The following is a 19,584-nucleotide window of genomic DNA, read 5'->3' as shown; positions in this document are numbered from 1 at the left end:
CGTTCGAGTTGTCCTGTTTGAAGCACGCCACTGTGCTGCTTCCTGTATCATCGTTGTTCTCTACAATTAAGTTTGGCCTCGGCTCTTCATCGTCGGAACTGAGACGACTCCCATGCAAGCCGCTCGCCCATCACGCTACCGCGACATGACGAAAGGCGGCACTTGTACGCCTTCACCCATGTAATAGGGGCCACAAAATTCCTCGAAAAAAACTCAGGCCTCAAAAGAAAAATGGGTTGACCCTCGTGCAATGGAGGCGCAAACAGGCTTAGGAAGGTCAATAGAAATCGGTGCAAAAGTGGAGTAAATGGCGCGTCAATGTTTAAAACAAAGCCAGGTTTAGGATACTAATTACTTTAGGATCAGGATTAGGACTATGTTTAAGATTACTTTGGTAACCCTAAACGTAATCGCAAAACCATTCTTTCAACCAGAACTGGGGGATGTAATTTGTACGACGTACAACCAGAAAATAGGACGCAGCTGAATTCCAGTACCATGGCAAACATAGCAACGGTAAATGTTAAGTAGATGCCTCTGCTCATCCGAATTTATAGTTTCGTAGCCTGCGGAGTGACACGCCGGCGGCTCTTTCGCTTTTGGCGGCAACTTGTTTAACATGAGGACGCCATGTAAGCTGGTCGTCATAAATTGCACTGAGATATATTATTTCTGTCACCTGAGTTCAACACAGTGATTGCAGTCGCTGTGTTAAACATAATGATATGGAAGTGGTAATTGGAAATACTGTAACCGCACATTTCCTGACATAGAGCGATAGATAAAACGTGCTGAGCCAATTATCCAGACGACCAAATAGCTTTGCAGTCGTTAAAACAACTCGTGGATGTCTCAATTAGAAGAGAAAAAAGCAATGCCATTGTACCATTGTGAGTGAATATAACCGAGAAGTATGTTAAATAGAGCAGGAGTAAGAACTAATCCCTGAGGAACCCCACGAAATTGATATTGGGTTGCCGATAAACCATTTTTGGAGCAAAAGTATTTTCTTTCAATTAAAATTCACCAATCCAATCGATGAGAGAATGTTTACCCTGGAATTTCGCCAAAATTCGAGGTGTGGTACACAATGCGCGGCACTCCACGCGGTTGTAAGCCTTTGCTGTGCCAAGACTCGGGAGTAACGCGGCCGCTGACGTGTTTAGTTGACAAGCATTTTAACACGGCTCGTGGTGCTAACATGAGCCTTTCCAATAGAATTCTCAGGTGCGAACCCAATTTCGGTGGAGTTTAAAATAGTATTGCGCTCAAGAAATTGTACACAAAGACCATGCAGTATCTTCTCGATCAGCTTGATTATGTTGCTAGTCATAGAAAATGACCTAATCTTACCTGCGATAAAACCCAAACTTTTGTTTTGTTTTTTAGTTCAATCTTAGCATGTTTCCATTCCGGAGGTAGACGGCTCTTTTTCAGGGACGTGCTAACAAAGTTAAGCGAATCATATGAAGACTCCTCAAAATTTTAACATTGAAATCGTAATGTCATCTGACCCCGGGAGGTGCCGCTGACATCTGCAAAATCACGTCAGCCAATTCCGACATTGTCACAGGAGTGATGCCGACACTTAAAAAGTTGTCGTACAAAGGGAACGGCTAGAACAGGAGCAAAATGCGATTCCCGTTCTTGTGCGATTCGTATGATTGATTGATTGTAGGGATTAACGCGCCAAAGCAACCAAACGCTGGCGATGAGGCGCGCCGTAGCGGAGGGCTCTGGACTAATTTTGACCACCTGGGGATCTTTAACGTGCGCCGAAATCTCGTACACACGGGCATTTTTGCTTTTCGCCTCCATCACAAAAGTGGCCGTCGCAGCCGGGAATCGAACCCGCGACCTCGTGCTCAGCAGCGCAACGCCTTAGCCACTGAGCAACCGCGGCGGGTTTGTGCGATTCGTGCTACACCAACCCCCCCCCCCCCCCCCCCCCCATAAAAAAAAAGAGAAATCCCGGGCCATCTCCACTCACGTGAAACCTGGGGAGTGGCGAACCATGCAGTGTATATTCTTGGCGCCTTGGCGTTTTTGCCAACGGAGATGAAACCGTTGGGGGTACAGGCTTTGTTGTAAAAGTCTCTTGTCTTTGAAGCACGAAGCGTTGTAGTGCGAGGCGTGAACGAGTGTCCCGGGTTTCTTTTAGTACGCGTTATGTTATAGCGTGAGGCGTGAACGAGCTTCCCGGTGTTTTAGTACTGTGACTACATGAGACGACGATTACGACAACGACGACAGGAGACGCCGACAGCCCCAGCCCCTAATAAATTCATGTGTTGAGCGAACAATCGAACGTCCTAAGTGCCCCCGATGATTTGTTTTGCATTAAGAAATTGAACTTTGACAGATAGTTACCGATGTTACAAACGAAGATAAAACTTCCAACAGTTATGCAGCCGTTCGAGCAGTCCAGTGTCATATAATTTCGTCCAAGATAGTTCGGGCAACGCACGAGTTACAGCCCTTTTTATCAAACATGCTCCTCCGCATAAGCCCATTTGTCGACAGCAAACGGGAATTTCTATTTATTTACAACCCACCGCGAACTAGTTAATTCTGAAAAGTAAAATAAAGTCGGCGTAATGACGAGTAATGACCCGTCTCAGCGGGCAAATACTGAAAGCCGGGAGAATTCCACAAACGATCCTCATTTGCTATTTTTATTCCCCATTGACTCAGAATTAGCTGGCTAATCTTTGTTGTCTAACCGCCAAACCGCGCTTCTTCCGCGCAAACGCGTCGAGTGAACGAGAGAGAAAAGTACACGACAGACGCGAGCTTGCCAAGAATCTGCGCGCGCAAAGGTGAAGCTCAAACAAAAGACGAAAAGCTGAAGGCCTTCCGTCTGCGCCCAATCGCTTCGCATCTGCTGCACGCGCGCTAATAGCCGCCGTGTTTACTTTCGCCACGTGTACCTTGACTCAGATCGTGTCGACGCGCAGCCGCAGCATCGCAGGCCTCGGAAAGAAAGAACGCGCGGGGCAAACTAACACGACCACAACAAACAGAAAAGTGCGCTATTCTTTCGTCACCCGATTCTTAGCCGCTGCCATTGTCCCTTCGCGGCTTCTTCGCGTTGGTGTCGTGTCGGCGCCGTGTTACGGAAGCCGCGTTTTAATAGTGCCGGAACGACCACAGCCGGAAGCGACATGGCCAGGTCGTTCTGCGGCCGCCTTCTCGACTACCTCCTGGTGGCGGGCGTAGTGGTCCTGGGAGTCGTGCTCGCTGTGCCGCTGTGGCTGAGCACCCGACTGCGCCAGTGGTTCTTCGTGCATATCCTGGCCGTCGGGGCGCGGGTGTGGCGGGACGCCTTCGAGGAGACCCGGAGGGCCACGGTGGACCTCCTGGAAGACGTCGAGTCTCGAGACCCGCAGCTGCGCGAGGAAGGCGCGATACGAGTGCTGGAGATCGGGGCGGGCTCCGGCGCCAACTTCCGGCTCATGCGACGGAAGGTCAAGTACTGGAACGTGGACCCCAACACCGAGTTTGAGGCCACTTTCCTGGAGACGCTCAAGAAGCACCCTCAGGTTGGTGGAGTTGGTGCGTCTGTCGGTGCTGGTCGAGTTGAACGCCCCCGGCGTCGCTTTAGCACCGGGCACAAAAATCTGCATGGTCTATTTTATTTGCCATTCATGAGCAGTTCTCGAGCAGTTCGGGGGCAGTGCAAAACTGCTCCCGCAATTTATACTCTACGGCTGCTTTGGAGCAGTACTGTCAAATGATGAGATAAAACGGCAAATAGAGAGAGAATATCAATGCATTTGATTGGACGAGGAAAACTGATCGGTACCGATAATTTCTTCGGGTGTTACCAAGCCTGACCAAATATACGTTTCTTTCTTAACTCAACGGCGGTTGTTGCAATCGTAGGTTAATTGCGATGAGGGGTCATTCAGTGATGAGGAGCCCGTCAGTGACGTGCTCGGCATCTGAAATAACAATTTCTTGTGGCTTTCGTCGCTGTTCGGGCCACTTGTAATTTCCGGAGCGTTGGTTTTATTTTCAAGGCAGCATTGGGAAGCCCTTTTGCTGGGCAATAGCGTTGGCTGTACGATTATTTAAGAGCGTACACCCATGGGCGTACACGGAACTTTTTCCAAGGGGGGCACACGTCGGTCGAAAAGTCCCTGGGGGGAAGGGGGTGTACAGGTGAAGCAGCCAAAGATTTCCTATCACATCGGAAGCTTCCCCGCACGCTTAATTCAAGTTCTTAAATATTGTTTTCAGGGTCCTGACAAGTTTACAAAGTTTTTAGCAGTGCATGGTCAAACTAAGAAAAGGTCCGAAATTTTAAGAGGGGGCCCCCTCCCATATCCCCCTGCATCCGGACGCCAATTCGTACGCCTAAACATCAAAACAGATAACTGGGCGAGTTGGTTTATAATCATCTTCGCTAGGCGCAAAAAAGACGCGGACGAAGGACTGAGGTGGCGCCGTGTTTGTGTTTACCTCAGTCCTTCGTCCGTGTCTTTTTGCGCCAAGCGAAGATGAATCGTACACCTTTAAGCGCAACATGATGGGACAACGTGTCAGTATGCGGAGAAGATAACAGAAACCAAGGTACAGAGATAGCACCCAGAAAAGGCCACATTAGGCTTTTTCTGGGTGCTGTCTTACGGCTTAATATGCAGCTTACGTGTAATTATTTGAATATGGAAGTTCTGAAAACTAGCAGATTTAAAAGTGAGCAGAAATTCATGATTTAAGGGACAGTTTGAGGGATTGTCCTAATGAAAATGCCTGAAGCTGTCCACAGAAATGGTTTTCAACAGCAACATTGGGGAATATATCCAGTGAAAATACCTCAAGCTGCCCGCATAGGACTTCTTAAAGCTGCACACTCGATATACTCGACACACGCCAGTTCATATATTCCGCAAAATTATGGGCATGCGTTCATAGCAGGAGCGGCTTTCACGAAAGAACAGAGTTTTAGCCGTCCGTCTGTTCCGTCGTGTACGTAGTTACCGTGATTACCGGAACCCGGCTGCGCATGCGCGCGCGGAAGGGCGAGGAGGAAGGGAGAGGAGGCGCACCCCACCGTGGCGAATGCAGGGGCATGGCGAGGGCCGACCCGCGGAACTAATCCCTCTACCGCGACAAATGCACAAGTGCCCAGACAAGTCCCAGTCAATTCACGGTAACTACGTACACGACGGAACAGACGGACCTCTTAAACTCTCTATTGTCTTGTTCGGTCGTCACAGCGGACGGTAGTGTATAAATCAGAGAGGGTGGTGCGAGGAAATTTAATAAAGCGGCATTTCCGAAGGCACTTTTCTCGTTACAAAATGCATGTAAAACTGCCGGAAGAACTTGGGAAATATCGTACTAATTGGAGACTGTGCTGTAGTAAAGTAATTATACAATGTTTACAACACTGCACTTTCTCTTTAATGGCCCGAGCAGTTCCCAGATATTTCGCATATTTCTTCCTTCTGGGCTTTACGCTGAGACACTAGTTACGCTGAGACACCGCCCCCCTCCCCCTTTCGTACCTCTAGTAGAGGTACGAAAGGGGGAGGGGGGCGGTGGAGTCGCGGCAACCCCCCACCCCCATTAATTTACATCTCGCGGGGAGGGGAGGACAGACACGGCCACTAACTGAGACTATCATGACTACTGCTTATTAGGGGCGAAGCCCCTAAGAGGCTCGGGCTGTTGGCGTCTCATGTCGTCGTCGTAAGAGTCGTCTCATATAGTCACGGTACTAAAACACCGGGCCACTCGTTTACGCTTTGCGCTGGAATGCTTCGTTACACGTACTGAAAAACACCTGGACACTCGTTTTGCAACGCCTCGCGTTAGAACGCTTCGTGCTTCAAAGACACGAGACTTCTACAGCAAAGCTGTATACCTCTACCCCCCAACGGTTTCATCTCCGTTGGCAAAGACGCCAAGGCGGCAAGAATACACTTATACACTGCATGCTTCGCCACTCCCCAGGTTTCACGTTATAGTGGAGATGGTCGTAGATATTGTTTGGGTGTCGCAAGCTTCGCACCAGCTTTAAGCGGCTGCTATATGTACTCATCAACCATTTTGCAATTTGCGAAAAGCGAAAACGCCCGTGTGTACGAGATTTCGGCTCACGTTAAAGATCCCCAGGTGGTCAAAATTAATCCGTAGCCCTCCACTACGACGCCCCTCATCACCTGCGTTGCCTCGGAGCGCTAAACCCTACCATCAAACAATTTTGCAATTTCGCTGGGGAAAACATTAACAAAAAATCTGAACTTTTTTTAGAGTACGACATCGTCCCGCTGTTTTTTGGTATTCTCATTCGAATATTTTTTTCTTTGCGCTTCTATTGTTTTACTCTTGCTTGTACTAAGTTTTAGTTTTTTTGTGTGTGCTCTCGTGACTTTCATTTCTTTTTTAAGGAAGGAGATACCCCTCCCCCGCAAAATGAAATCCTGCGCACGCCACGGCACTCAGATGTTGCCGCCTGGCAACCAAGTTTCATTAGATGACAGAACGTTCAAGACGCGATAACCTGTTTTTATGTTGGTTTTCGCGACGGCAGTGTGTACGTGCCAGCTGGCACAAAACAATGTATAGCTTTGTTTTCTCCTTGTGCGTCTATAGCGAGAGAACAGCATCACATCTGCAGCGACCGCCGACGGCAAATGTCAAAAGCACATCGGGCGCATGCTGACGCGTGCCTTGAGGAACGTTCGTCACTTCGCTCTCACACCAACCAAACTCAGCTGTGTTATTTTTTATTCGCTCCGTGGTTTTTACGCCACGATGTATGTAGCATTTCACTTTTCTCAGAAGAATTGTCTTCGCGCCGCTTCTCAGTGCGGCTCCTGCGGCGTTTCGTGACAATGCTCGTGTACTATCACCCTTTTAGTGCGAAAGCATTCATTGAGCGAAAAGAGTCAGCATTGCAGTTTGAAGCCGAGAAGCGGCTCACACGCGACCGCAAAGTGTTCCGTAGCACGAACATCGTTTGCGTTAAATGGGCCATGACCACAAAATACAAGTTTTGGTTAATTAGAAACACTCAGTTGACCCGATAGCATGATACCAAGTTTATCGCAAACTTCGAACAAATAATGAAGATATCAAAGAAAACATGTGAATCAGTGGCGCCTCTCCCGCCACTTTCCGGCAACTTTCGTGTGACGTCACAGAGTCTTCATTTCATTTCATTTATTATACCCTTAAGGGCCAGGAGGCATTACATAAGGGGGGATAACAGGGTTTGCAGGAGTACTATTGAAAGAACGAAAAAAAGAAAACAACAAGAAGGTGAACATGAAAGCCGGAAAATACAAAACAAAGAATACCTTAAGTAAAAATTACACAAAAATGTACAAAGGTAACAGTGAAGTCAGCGAACAGAATTCAAAATACGAAAAGCAGTTGAAGCATCAATAAAACTATCAAGCCAGAACAGTAGAATTGCATTGTTAATGCATCATGTGAACGTCTTTTCAAGCTTATCTCTAAATTGTTTGTTATTGGTGCATGTGGCGATGTCGGCGGGTAAAGCGTTCCATAGAATAATAGCGTTAGGAAAGAAATGACGAAACAAATGCTGACGTTCTGCCGGTTATCGGAGCTAATGGGCAAGTGTGAATTAAGCGGGGGGATATTCTGTGAGGCGGCCTTAGAAGCGTGTGTCTCGATTCTGGCCGATAAAAGAAATTATGGAGGAGGCATAGGCGAGCAATAACGCCTATGTGCGATTGGCCGCTGACCTAAACCATCGCCAAGACGCATGACGGGACGGTTGTAGTGGCGCCTTTAGTTCCGTTTGATCTCATCACTTCAATGTTAACGTGCAGTTAACACATTGAAAATTGTGTTTTAGTAGCAGTCCGTGTGACGTCACTCCTGTCCACAACGCGTCCCTGTAGCGCGAAATTTGAAATTTTTTCCATACTTGCGTTTTTTTTTTCGGTTAAAAAACGTCTTTAAAAATCTGAGTGAGGTGCTGAAGTCTAGTTCTTTCGAATTAAAGTTTTACAGTGGAATATCGTTAAACCGTAGACGCATAACCCGTAGTTTCTTTTATGCGTAGTTAAGCCGAATCCTGCAGACTGGGTTTCCTTTTAACTTAACGCATTCGTATAAACCGTAGTGCGGGTTAGTACGTTAACGTTCTTCGCGTTCCCGGGGATCAGCTATACGGTTTAACGAGATATCACTGTATTGTGTCTTCATGGGCGCGCTGCCAGGCGACGCTGGGCATGCGCAGAAACACGCGCAAAGCTGAGAGTCGCAGCTGTGGCGATGCTTGTGGCAACGCATGAATGTTAAATACATTAGATTAGTTGCCTGTAAAGCCTCGCTGCGTGCTGTCGTCGACCCGTTGGATGGGATGACCCAGTCTGCCGCAACACTGCCTCACTTGAACGTATCCTAGATTGCTACTGCCTATACTTCCTGGTATAGACTGGTCTTCGTTCGACCCCGTCACGTGGATTGTGTGCAGGTGGAGATGGAGCGCTGGGTGGCCGGCTACGGCGAGGACATGCACGACGTTCCCGACAAGCACTTCGACGTGGTGCTCATCACCCATCTGCTGTGCTCCGTCGACAGCGTCGAGAAGGTGCTGCAGGAGTGCAGGCGCGTCCTGGTGCAGGTGAGAGAGTGCGCGTGTACATGTATATGCACGCCTGCGTTAGGCGGGAAATACGAAGTGTGGTTACCCTTCTGGGTACACGAGGAAAAAGTACAGAACGGTTTCGGAACGGTGATAAGCGTTTGTTGGATAAAAAGTCCCACGCCGACAGATTTAAGTGCACTGCTTGAATTGCAGAAGTAAGGGCAGTTGGGCGAGTTGGTGACATGGTTTTGCCACAATTATCGCAACAGCGCTAGTCCCGTTTTCTTCCTCCTCTGTCTACGTTATACAGTCAAATCTCGGTATAACGAACACCACATCAACTAACTTTTCAGATTAACGATCATGTAAGAAATCCCACGCCGACTGCTTATAGTTTTAGTGTAAAATTATTTCACTACTACGTACTTCAGAATAGCGAACTTTTCAAAATAACGATCGTGTTATTTAGTTTAGTGGTAACAACAACGCCCCAGTACTACGAACATAAATTTTCAAGACAGGAGATTCTTAGATTTCCGTTAAACAATCGCGGCAACCGGAGCCGTATGCTAGGAGACGACACGGCAAAGCGCAGAGGACATTCTCCAGAGCGTGAGCGTTTAGGATGAAGAAGGCAGTGAGGACGGCATGAACGACGATGCCTCTGAGGGTGCCGCGGCAGCACTCGAGGACTGCGACGAGCATGTGACGACTGTGGATGTGCTGAACAGCATACGAAAACTCCGCCTATTTCCGGGGAAAAATCGCACGGCCACTGCGTCAGTCCACAGAAATGTGGAAGAGTTGGAGTCCGTCGAAGCTTGTGCTGCACGCACCAGAAGAAAATTGCCAACTGCTTTAAATAAACGTGCATTGTTCCATGATCGCTTGTGCATTTTTTGTGAAAAATAACTTCACGGATGCACTGCTCTACAGGTAGGTAGGTCGTTTAAATTTAGGCATTGAAATATTATTTGTTGTCTTAAATTTTGCGATTTCTGCTACAGCGACCTTTCAAAATAACGAGCAATTTTCCGCGGTACCCTGAAGTTCGTTATATCGAGATTTCACTGTAGCTGCGCTGTTTTGGCGCCATGATCGACACTGCTTGGGCGGGACTTAGTCCCGAGGCGCGTGTTCCATCTCCCCCTTCAATGAAGCATAGATAGATAGCACGCGCTGGTAAACGTGCAGGCCATATAGGGAACCCTGTAGCTCTGAATACACAGAACAGAAAAAATGAAACCTTAACGAGACATGCTCGAATATTTTAGAGCGCTTCAGACATTTTGGAGTGAGCGTGCACATTCAAGGAGCGTGGAGCGAGCGTGCAAGTTCACTTTGCTTTCAATACAGCGTGAAATGTGAATATGGGAGAGAATAAAATGAACAGTAATTTATTTAAATAAAAGAACACAGAGAAGTCGACTTGACTGTAACATCTCTAGCAAGGTATATATACCCTGGGCGGGGAAAGGGGAGGCAAAAAAAAAAAGGGGGGGGGGGGGGGCTTGGATGGAACAAGGCGGCAGAGGAATTGCGTCCAAATGCAGAATACGCGTCTTCAGGTTGAATACGTGCATTGGAACGTTCGCTCATTATAAACGATTGGCCTGCCCAATACCACGCCCCGTTTGCGGACACCTTGCCCTTCTGTGTGACTCCTGCGCCAGGAGCTGACGTTGAAAACCTGTTGTGGACTTGTTCAGGTCTTAGAAACGCCAGAATCCAACACCTCCGAGGCACAGGGCTCCATCCTGGGAGACCCCCCGATCTTAATTGAGCGTTGGATATGGGGACCCCAGTACCGGTCTCTTCTTGGCTTTCTGCGTGCAACTGGTGCAATGTTGCACCTATAAACCTCCCTGTTATGCCGTAGGGCAATCTATCGCATTAAAAAAATAATAAAATGACGCACGTAAAAAATATAGTTAGCCAAGATAAACAAATAAGATATCTTTCGCAAGATCCGACAGGGGGTTTCCGTTGGTCCTGTCCGCGCGCACATTTGGAAGGGGGCGCACTATTGCGAATCTGTTAGATATATACAATCTCTTAGATACCAGGTTTGTTAGATGTCCTGGCAGACCTTCGCTCTTATGAGGACATGCTATGGAACCCAGGGCATGTGACGGCTGCAGGAGTATATTTGGGCCAAGACGCACGATGTCACCAGTGGCGCGTCTGTGCTTCACTGTACTATACACCCGGGACGCCAACCCGGCTTATTTAACGTGATGCTAACTCCCATCCTCATTCACTGAACCATGGGGTTATAAAGGAAGCGTAATCACAACAGCAAAAAGAGCGTTTGGAACGTTTGCCGCGCAAGATTGGTTCATTAAAAAATTACACCATCTTCCCGTGCATGGGGAATCCTGATGAGGATGCGAAGCATCATGGGGGTTCCGTGTGGTTCCATTGTGGTGCCGTTATGTTGAGTGATCTGGTGTTTAGTAGCGCCAGAGGGGATGCCGCGTCCGGGTCCAGAGAGAGAGACAGAAATAACTTTATTGAAACCGATTTTACGACGTCTTCTCCCAGCGTCGTCGATGGGAGTGGTTCCCTATTCTTGAGACCCATATGCTTCTCTGGCCTCTTGTCCCCTGGCAACCAGCTTGATTTGGTCTTCCAGAGAGGGGCTGATCAGCAAGATCTCCCATCGCTCGGTGAGGGAGGGGGGTAATGGGGGAATGGTTGAGGGGTGGAGGGGTGTTTTTGGTAAAATCACATTCTCCGATTATGCGGCGGAGTGTGCCGAGTTCTTTTTTACAAAAGGGGCAATTTCGGGTGTAGCCTTCAGGAAACATCTTATTTTGAAGGAGAGGGTGTGGAAAGGACATAGCCTGTATCTGTGTATATTGATTGTTGGTCTCTGTTCAGTGACTTGTGTGGGTCAGGGAACCGCATTCTTTCTTCTTTATAGTATTGCGTTATGTCGCTATAGCTGGTGATGGCGCGTGGCTCTGACTCCTCTGTCCGGTATTCCATTTCTCGGGCGAGTTGGTGGGCTAGTTCATTGCCCTCCAACCCGGAGTGTGCCGGCGTCCATATAAGCTCCACCTTTCCATTGGTGGGAGTGCGGCATTTCTTCAGTACTTTAAGTTCTTCGAGAGACACCCAACCTGCTCTGTAGCTGGCGTATGTCTTTTGGGAATCCGTGATTATTTTCTTTACTTGTGGTTGCGTTAGTGCAAGCGAAATTGCGGTTTCTTCGGCCACTTCTGGATGGGACGTCCTGATGGAGGCGCAGGTGACGAGTTCACTCCCTGTTATCGCCAGGGTGGCCCTTGTGGTGCCCTTAGGTATTGTTGCGTCGGTGTATAGCGTTCTGTAATCATCATCTCGGTCTATTTCCTTTGCGATGGCGTTTGTACGCGCTGCTTGGCGGCCATCGTTGCGTCCTGGTTTCATGTTCCGGGGTAAGGGTTTACTCTCTATTCTGTTGGACCATTCTTCGGGTAGGCGGTCTTTCTCTTTACTCTCTGCTTCTTGCCATCCTACCTTGGCGAGGACTCGACGACCTGTCGGTGTCTGACTGAGTCGGACTCTTTGGTTTGATAAGTGAGCTTCGATTATTTCTTCTACCGTGTTGTGTTTGGTAGAAGAAATAATCGAAGCTCACTTATCAAACCAAAGAGTCCGACTCAGTCACACCGGTGGCAAAGGCACGCAAGTACTGTTGTGTGACGGTGAGTAGGCGGTGGTTCTCGAGGCGCCGAAACTCGTCCATCATGTTCTTGTCGATGTTGTCGTCTCTGTGGTAGAATCGGTAGTCTCCGTCAGCGTTGGTGAGGTAGAGGTTGTTGACGTTGGTGCACCGGCTGAGAGCAACGTACACGCCCTCCTCTTCGCAGATTTGTCTTCTTCTTCTTCTTCTTCTTCTCCAGCGGTTCCCCAACGGGAAGATGACGACGGTGGTTGAACGCGAAGCTATCTCGTGATGGATTCTTTGGTTGGCCAATCCCTAGGGGCATCCTGCCACAATCAGCATCAGAGGCGCTGCGGACGGGGCACGGACGCGGGACATCCCCCCGTGCAAGAGATGCTTCGCAACTAAAAGATTGCTGCGTCCCAATAGCAATGATGGCAATTTTAGAGCAAACTTCAAACAATTAACGTAGATAATAAAGGAAATATCAAGCAGCACCACTTCCCAGCCACTTTTGGGCGATTTAGCTGTTACGTCACAGACCCTTGCTTGTGCGATTGGCGGCAGCGAACCTAGGCCGCCGCCACGAAAATTACTGCGAAATTGTAGTGGTCCCTCTTGCCAACGTGAACAAAGTTTTTGTCCTTATAGTCCCCTTTAATCGTTACACGCAGTGCAAGGGAAGATGATTCCCAATGGTAAGCACCTCTCTCTCTCTCTCTCTCTCTCTCTCTCTCTCTCTCTCTCTCTCTCTCTCTCTCTCTCTCTCTCTCTCTCTCTCTCTCTCTCTCTCTTACCGCGTTCCAGGGCGGCCGCCTGGTGTTCATGGAGCACGTGGCCCAGCCCGGAGGCAGCTGTGGCCGGCGGCTGCAGGGCCTGCTGAACCCGCTGTGGCGGCTCATGTGCTGCGGGTGCTGCCTCACCCGGGAGTCGGGGGAGCTGATCAAGCGAGCGGGCTTCGCCGAGGTCTACGTGCACGAGACGCGCGTCGACATGCCCGTCATACTCTCCCGACACGTCTACGGGTACGCGGTGGCGTGAGGACATCGTCGTCATCACCATCACGTTGCGCCGCCGGGGCGTTTGAGTGGCACTGTGTTCCCGCCGCCAGCACACACGAGGCTGCGAAGACGACTTAACGACTTTGTGGGCAACGTGTTGTTGTTGCCAGACGTGAGGACTACAGTCACTGCCGTGTGTTGATTGGCTCGTATCTATCGCCAGTGTTTGACATCCCCCGTGAGGTGGGGCGTCAACTGTTTCCCAATAGGAACTCCCTACAGGGGCCAAATAATGCTGGAAGTGTGTGCACCAAGTCTTTCAGTTGTAACAGAGTTCTGACGCCATGGCCATTTAGGCAGACTCTTACGTTGCTATAGGATGCTTACAAAAAAATTGTCATGATTTTGTCTTTTTGAAACGTCTCGGGGGCGTTTTTCTGCTAACGTACACGTTCTAAACGTAGTTTGGCGAGGTGCAATTTCTAGTAAGAGACTTTTGGGCTTCGATTGGGATCACACTGCAGGGTGGCACGCGCAACCAAGTCGTTGTACCTTCAAATGAAGGTTGACTGCTTTTAGCGTTAAAGCTCGCGTCCTGCGCCTAATACATGCTTGCACAAGATGAATAAAATTGAATAAAACTATACCACAAAGCGTGACAATATCCGACTACACACGGAATAACTCCTGTAACGGGATTTTAAAAAGCGATCTAGATCTAAAACATGGCGCGCATCAAACGCTCGTATACTTTTGAGATCTCCCTTGCCAAACAGCTCATTTTACTGCTTTTGTTGTTTTGCTAGGATGGTACGCTTGTTGGCTGCATTTTCTTCGATTCACCCAGCATCCGTAGGTGGTATACATACAATGGATGATTTTGTCGAACTTCATCGTTATTATTTTGTTATATTTTTGTGCCTTTCACTGCGACTGCCTAACGAACTATTTCAGTAGTAGCCAATAAAATCTAGCTTGAAGGAATGGTGTACTTGTTGTGTACTTTATTTTTAATCCGTGGGGGCCGTTCGTTGCCAGTGTTACATCTAAAAATGTTTACATCAATACACTCAGAGTTCAACGCGCTCTGCGTGTACTTTCCTATTGTCAACATCGCTGCATTTGTGCCGCGTCAGCGCCCATCCTAAAAATCGTCAGTGCCCCATCTACGGGCGATCGGCGCGTAGTCCAGAGTAGTGAACTGTTTCCCTGTACCAGAACCACGATGTACTGGAATGTCTCAGATGCTGCGCTGACCAACCTCTTCCAACAAGCACGTCACATTTACGCACCCTGTGCCAGAGAGAACGAGAGAAAGCTATTTAATGACCCGGCGAGGTCAGCCAGACGAGCCTGCCAAACTAGCCGCCGGACAAGCTGGGGGTGAAGGTGATATGAAAAGGTCTTGCATTACCACGACTGCTCAAACTTACACAAAGGTGCGTCGCGCGCACATTTACACGCATGCACGCGCCCAAAATCCGGCGAAACAGTCATTCGCCCGACAGTACTCGCAGCACGCTGTCCAGTCCAGTAACCACTGCCTCTGAATTATGACGAAGTCCTCGAGTGGCGATCGTGCTAAGGGCAGCTGGGCCCTTAGTTATGCACCTGGTCCGGCTCAATCTTCGTGCAGCCGTTTTCCGGGCCAGGCTGGTGCGTGCATCGTGCTGCAGTCGTCCTTGTACGTCTTTCCAGTCTTCCCTTGTACATTTATGGACGTAGTTGGCCGTCTCGGGATAGAATGCCCGATGAGGTGCCGGGCATCATTTAATTAGAGTGTTTTAGCATAGCGGGTAGCGTACACTACGCTAGCGGCGGCGAATACTGGGACCCGATTGCGCATGCGCACGCGGGCACGGCGCGACGGGCCGCCCGGCCACGAAACGAACGCGCGCATGCGCATTCGGGTCCCGGTACCCGCCGCCTTAAAGCCAACGTGTTTAGGTTCTTTTTTTTTTCTTTTATTTGTCAAATCATACAATACAAAGGATCATCAGACTGTTTGGACCCGTAGCCAATGGCTAGTCCTGGGTGCAAAAAGAAAAAAGTACGCAGTGATGCAGGCTTTCTGCTGCAGAATATTAAAAAAAAAACTAACACTCCAAAACACACAATGTTGTACAACACTAGTACAAGCATTTTTTAACATGCAATCTTCATGCCCGGCAATAAAATTTATAATCGCGATAGTTTGAAAAGGTGCACCCACGCAGGCAAAACACTAAAATGGACATAATATCATCAAAAACAACTAACGAACATATATGTGCCAAACAATACCGATACCGGTATTTCCAAATACAATACAAATAGAAACATTCAATGCTAGGCCAGAACAAGATTCACAATCCAGAACAGCAGCACAGATTTCAAATAATGCACAAACAGCGTACAAGCAGCCGTACAGCCGTACAGCCGTACAAACAGCCGTACAGCGAACAGACCTCATAACAAAACAAAACGTTATGACTAAGCCTGGGCGCTTGGCGCGTGCCCGACATATGCTGCTGTTATTCTAGCGAAGGACGCGCAAGAGAGTGCTATCTTCGTGCCCGACACCGTCGACGCGGTCACCAACGGCATCACAGTTGCTTGTACAGATGGACCAGGACGGGCGAGGCGGACGTTCTGCAGTTCGGCTTCGCACACGACCATGACTCACGGCCAAGTGGGCGAAGCGCCCCGCCGCGAAGACCCAATTCCACTGCCAGGAGGACTTCCGAGGTGGACTCAAAGGCCTCTCACAATCACAAAAACACTGACAATTACTATAACCCTTAATGCGAAATTTGTGCGCAGCGCGAACGGTCACGGTCTTCTCGGTCACGGCGCTTATCTAGGGTTGCCTACCGTCCCGTATTTTGCAGGAGTGTCCTGACTTTTCATACAACGTTCCGAGTTCCGCGCCGTCCCTGTCGGGACAGTTATATTTCCTGGACCGTCCAGTTAGAAATTTTTATGTGATCCAACGAACGCCCAACAAGGTGCTTCGTTCTATGGAACACGCAGTATAAGCCCGAACTTGTCCGGGCAGGGATGCAGACTTTCGCGTAAAGTGCGACAACTTTTACGAGTACACGCTCCAGCAAGAGGAAGTACGTGTTGTGAGCAGCACGTAGCCAGCCAAAGTACCACTTCAAGAGGCCGCAACAATAAAGAAACAACGGATTTGCCTGGAAGATACCGCAATAAAGAAAACTGATTTCGTTCGCGCCCTATGTTAGTGACGCACTCAGGCGCACGTTCCCCGCCGCTCAAGACACCGAAAAGAAGCCCCCGAGAACCACAGTTCACTGCTGTGTCCTCCTGCTCATGCCAGGGGCGGGAGGTTTGGGGGCTCGAACACTCTCCAAATTTTTTTTTTCAGGCAGCGCGTAAGCGAGGCGTAGTAGTGTTCCTTTCGCCAAACACCCCGTTCCGATAACTCATAACACCCTAGGGGGAAAAAAAATCGTCTAACGACGACGATATTTGAACGCGAAGCTTCCTCGCGATGGATTCTTTTGGCCAATCCCACACTGCGAGTATGCGATACTCTGGAGGTATACGCACCACTTTTCTAGAATGCCCAGAGCAACTCCCGGGTGTGTGCGGATCCGTAGGCCCAACGTGGCCCAACGTTTAGGTTTGGGGTGGGCGGCGCGAATCGGCACCTGCTGCTTCTTGGACCGTATTGCCAAAGTAAAAGAATAAATACAAAAAAAAAAAAACGAAACCCTTTGCAAAAAGAGTGTCAACACTGAGAATTCAATGGTGGTAACACTGGTGGTGGTGAACGCGACGACGCCATTAGAAAGGAAGCAGGTCGTAGCAACACCGTTGCGGTTGCACGTTTTCGCCCACGGCTTCACGAGTCTGTTGCCCCATGACGCGTATGCAATTACGTGGACGGTGGACGGTAGCTACCCCATAGAAACTCTGTGCTCGCAGCCTTTTAGCCATAGAGTTTCATACTAATATATACATTAGTAAGAAACTCTATGCTTTTCGCTTCCTTTCTAATGGCGGCGCAGCGGGTGCACAGTGTTGCCAGAGTGGCTTGCTGCTTTTCTGCCAACAATTTGGCCATTTTGCAAAGGGTCTGGACCGAGGTTCGCGCTTCCGGCCACGTGAAGCGTTTCTTTTTTTCGCTTCACGGCCACGATCATTCATCATTGTCAGAGAAAGTTAACTGGCTTTCCTGCAGGGCGTATATATTGGCGTACAACGGCATGAGTGAGGACACTAAAGCTTCGCTTTAAAATTTCCTGGCTACGGCCCTGCCTCGATCATATGCTACTGGACGGAAATTCTAGCGAAGTGTTCAATTCACCTGCGCATATTCACAGCGATGTATTATAACGCGCGCACTTAATTGGAGCGTAATTAGTTTAGAAGGTTGTTAGAATTACAGATACGAGCACTTTAAATGAGATACTGAGATCGGAGGAGATCAGGTAAGTTTCAGAGACTGAAACGTATCACATTCAGATTATATGCGCAGGGCCACGTGCACGTGGAGTAAATTATTACCTGTGTTCACTGTGGCGTTAATAAATGTTGCGTAGGGTTGCGGGGACTGGAAGTGTGTTTGTGTGGGGCTCTGTACGTCTTAGTTCCGGACATAGAGGAGTGACGAGCAGGAACAGATTTCAGGAAAAAAATTACGCCATCTTCCCGTAGGGGAATAGCCCGTGGTTAGTCCTAGGATTTTCTCCAAATTGCATGCATGGATGTGAAAAAAAAAAGACGAATTGCTTTTCTGTGAACCCGCGGTAACTCCGGGACTGATAATCTAAGAGCTCGCAGTAACGTTGAGCCCAATTGATAACCAAGTGATAATAGATATATCTCCGGCGCAATTACGATCGCTGACGTCGTGTGCGCTAGTTGCAAAGTTTTAATACTTCCATATATCTTTTAGATGCGAAGCATCTCATGCTCGGCCGGGACTGTCCCTCCCTCCCTCGTTGTCGTTGTCTGCCGTCCGCACTCTACTGCGCATGCGCGTCTCTTCAGCCCCGTCAGTGTTTGGGCTGACGTCAGCGCAGTCCAATATAAAAAGAAATAGGCGGCGCGCGGTTTCGATCCCACTACTCTCCGGCCGCAACGGGAGGTACGCGGCGCTCTTCCCACAAACCGAAACGGGAGCATGTGCTACAAACGCGCACTATGTCCTTCACTCATTCTTCATTCAAACTGAGTGAAGGACATAATGCGCGTTCGTAGCACATGCTCCCGTTTCGGTTTGTGGGAAAAGCGCCGCGTATTTCCCGTTGGGGCCGGAGAGTAGTGGGATCGAAACCGCGCGCCGCCTATTTCTTTTTATATTGGACTGCGCTGACGTCAGCCCAAAAACTGACGGGGCTGAAGAGACGCGCATGCGCAGTAGAGTGCGGACGGCAGACCACGACAACGAGGGAGGGAGGGACACAGCCCCGGCCGAGCATGAGATGCTTCACATCTAAAAGAAGTATAGAAGAATTAAAACTTTGCAACTAGCGCACACGACGTCAGCGATCGTAATCGCGCCAGAGATAGCTAGCTTTTGTCACGTGGTTATCAATTGGGCTCAACGTTACTGCGAGCTCTTAGATTATCAGTCCCGGAGTTACCGCGGGCTTACCGAAAAGCAATTCGTATTTTTTTTTTTTTAACATCCATGCATGCAATTTGGAGACAATCCTACCACGGGCGGCGCATCCGAAACCAGAAATAGAAGAGTCCCATAGCATCAATATATGTAAACAATATTTAATTGTTTAAATTTTTGGCGACAAAGTAGTACGTCTTCTGAATGAACCAAACTTGCATAAAAAATTAAAGTTTCTCGCATTCAGATGAGTACTTTTTTTTATTTAGAAGAGTATATCCAAAAGAGTATATGCATATCTAGTTCATGCTCAAGGGTATATTTTGTGTTGATGGAAATTTGAAATGCCTACTTCCCTGACGATGAACCTAGCACAAGACGATTGATCAGCCATATAAAACCGGAAGACGTTAGTGCCCGACCGTTGTAGGTGTTTATCAAACATATTGCTCGTTGCAGCGGCCGAGCGAACCCGTCCCGACTAGCGACGAACTACTTTTCGCCGCGGACCAAGTCGCTCATCGAATCGCTCGGTTCTGGGTCGCCAGAAACAGTCGCTCGCCTCCCGGAAGTGGCCTCAGCGACTAGCCAATAGGAGAGCCCCTACGTAAGCACGCAACCTCCGGTTTTGGAAGAGAACGGGGGGAAGACTGCAAATCCACGCAGCGGTGCAGCGGAAAAAAAAGCTTCGCGTGGCAAAGCTTGTGTACACGCTGAAGCAGGAGCAAGAAGGCTCCCGCACACACTGGGTGAGACCCGTGTGGGAAAAACGACGTCAAGA

At 48.9% G+C, this 19,584-nt stretch overlaps 1 protein-coding gene across 1 annotated transcript; it reads left to right on the top strand.

The window, feature by feature from the left end:
* The first annotated feature begins 2,831 nt into the window (after positions 1-2,831).
* LOC144152921 (thiol S-methyltransferase TMT1B-like) lies at positions 2,832-14,187 on the top strand. The gene is made up of 3 exons (XM_077684490.1): positions 2,832-3,542; positions 8,462-8,611; positions 13,035-14,187. Exons 1-3 carry the CDS (start codon positions 3,165-3,167, stop codon positions 13,266-13,268), a joined length of 762 nt encoding a protein of 253 aa, XP_077540616.1. The 5' UTR covers positions 2,832-3,164; the 3' UTR covers positions 13,269-14,187.
* Positions 14,188-19,584: the final 5,397 nt, after the last annotated feature.

This window comes from Haemaphysalis longicornis, unplaced genomic scaffold (genome assembly GCF_048455015.1).
Source record: "Haemaphysalis longicornis isolate Haplotype H1 unplaced genomic scaffold, Haemaphysalis longicornis Haplotype H1 scaffold_9, whole genome shotgun sequence".
NCBI lineage: Eukaryota > Metazoa > Arthropoda > Arachnida > Ixodida > Ixodidae > Haemaphysalis > Haemaphysalis longicornis.
This window is presented reverse-complemented; position numbering and strand designations above follow the sequence as displayed.

Excerpts from the sequence above, each read along its gene's own strand:
- LOC144152921 (XM_077684490.1), top strand. The coding sequence starts at position 3,165 with ATGGCCAGGTCGTTCTGCGGCCGCCTTCTCGACTACCTCCTGGTGGCG. Across the intron at positions 3,543-8,461 it reads CGCTCAAGAAGCACCCTCAG|GTGGAGATGGAGCGCTGGGT; the intron begins GTTGGTGGAGTT and ends GATTGTGTGCAG. Across the intron at positions 8,612-13,034 it reads GCAGGCGCGTCCTGGTGCAG|GGCGGCCGCCTGGTGTTCAT; the intron begins GTGAGAGAGTGC and ends ACCGCGTTCCAG.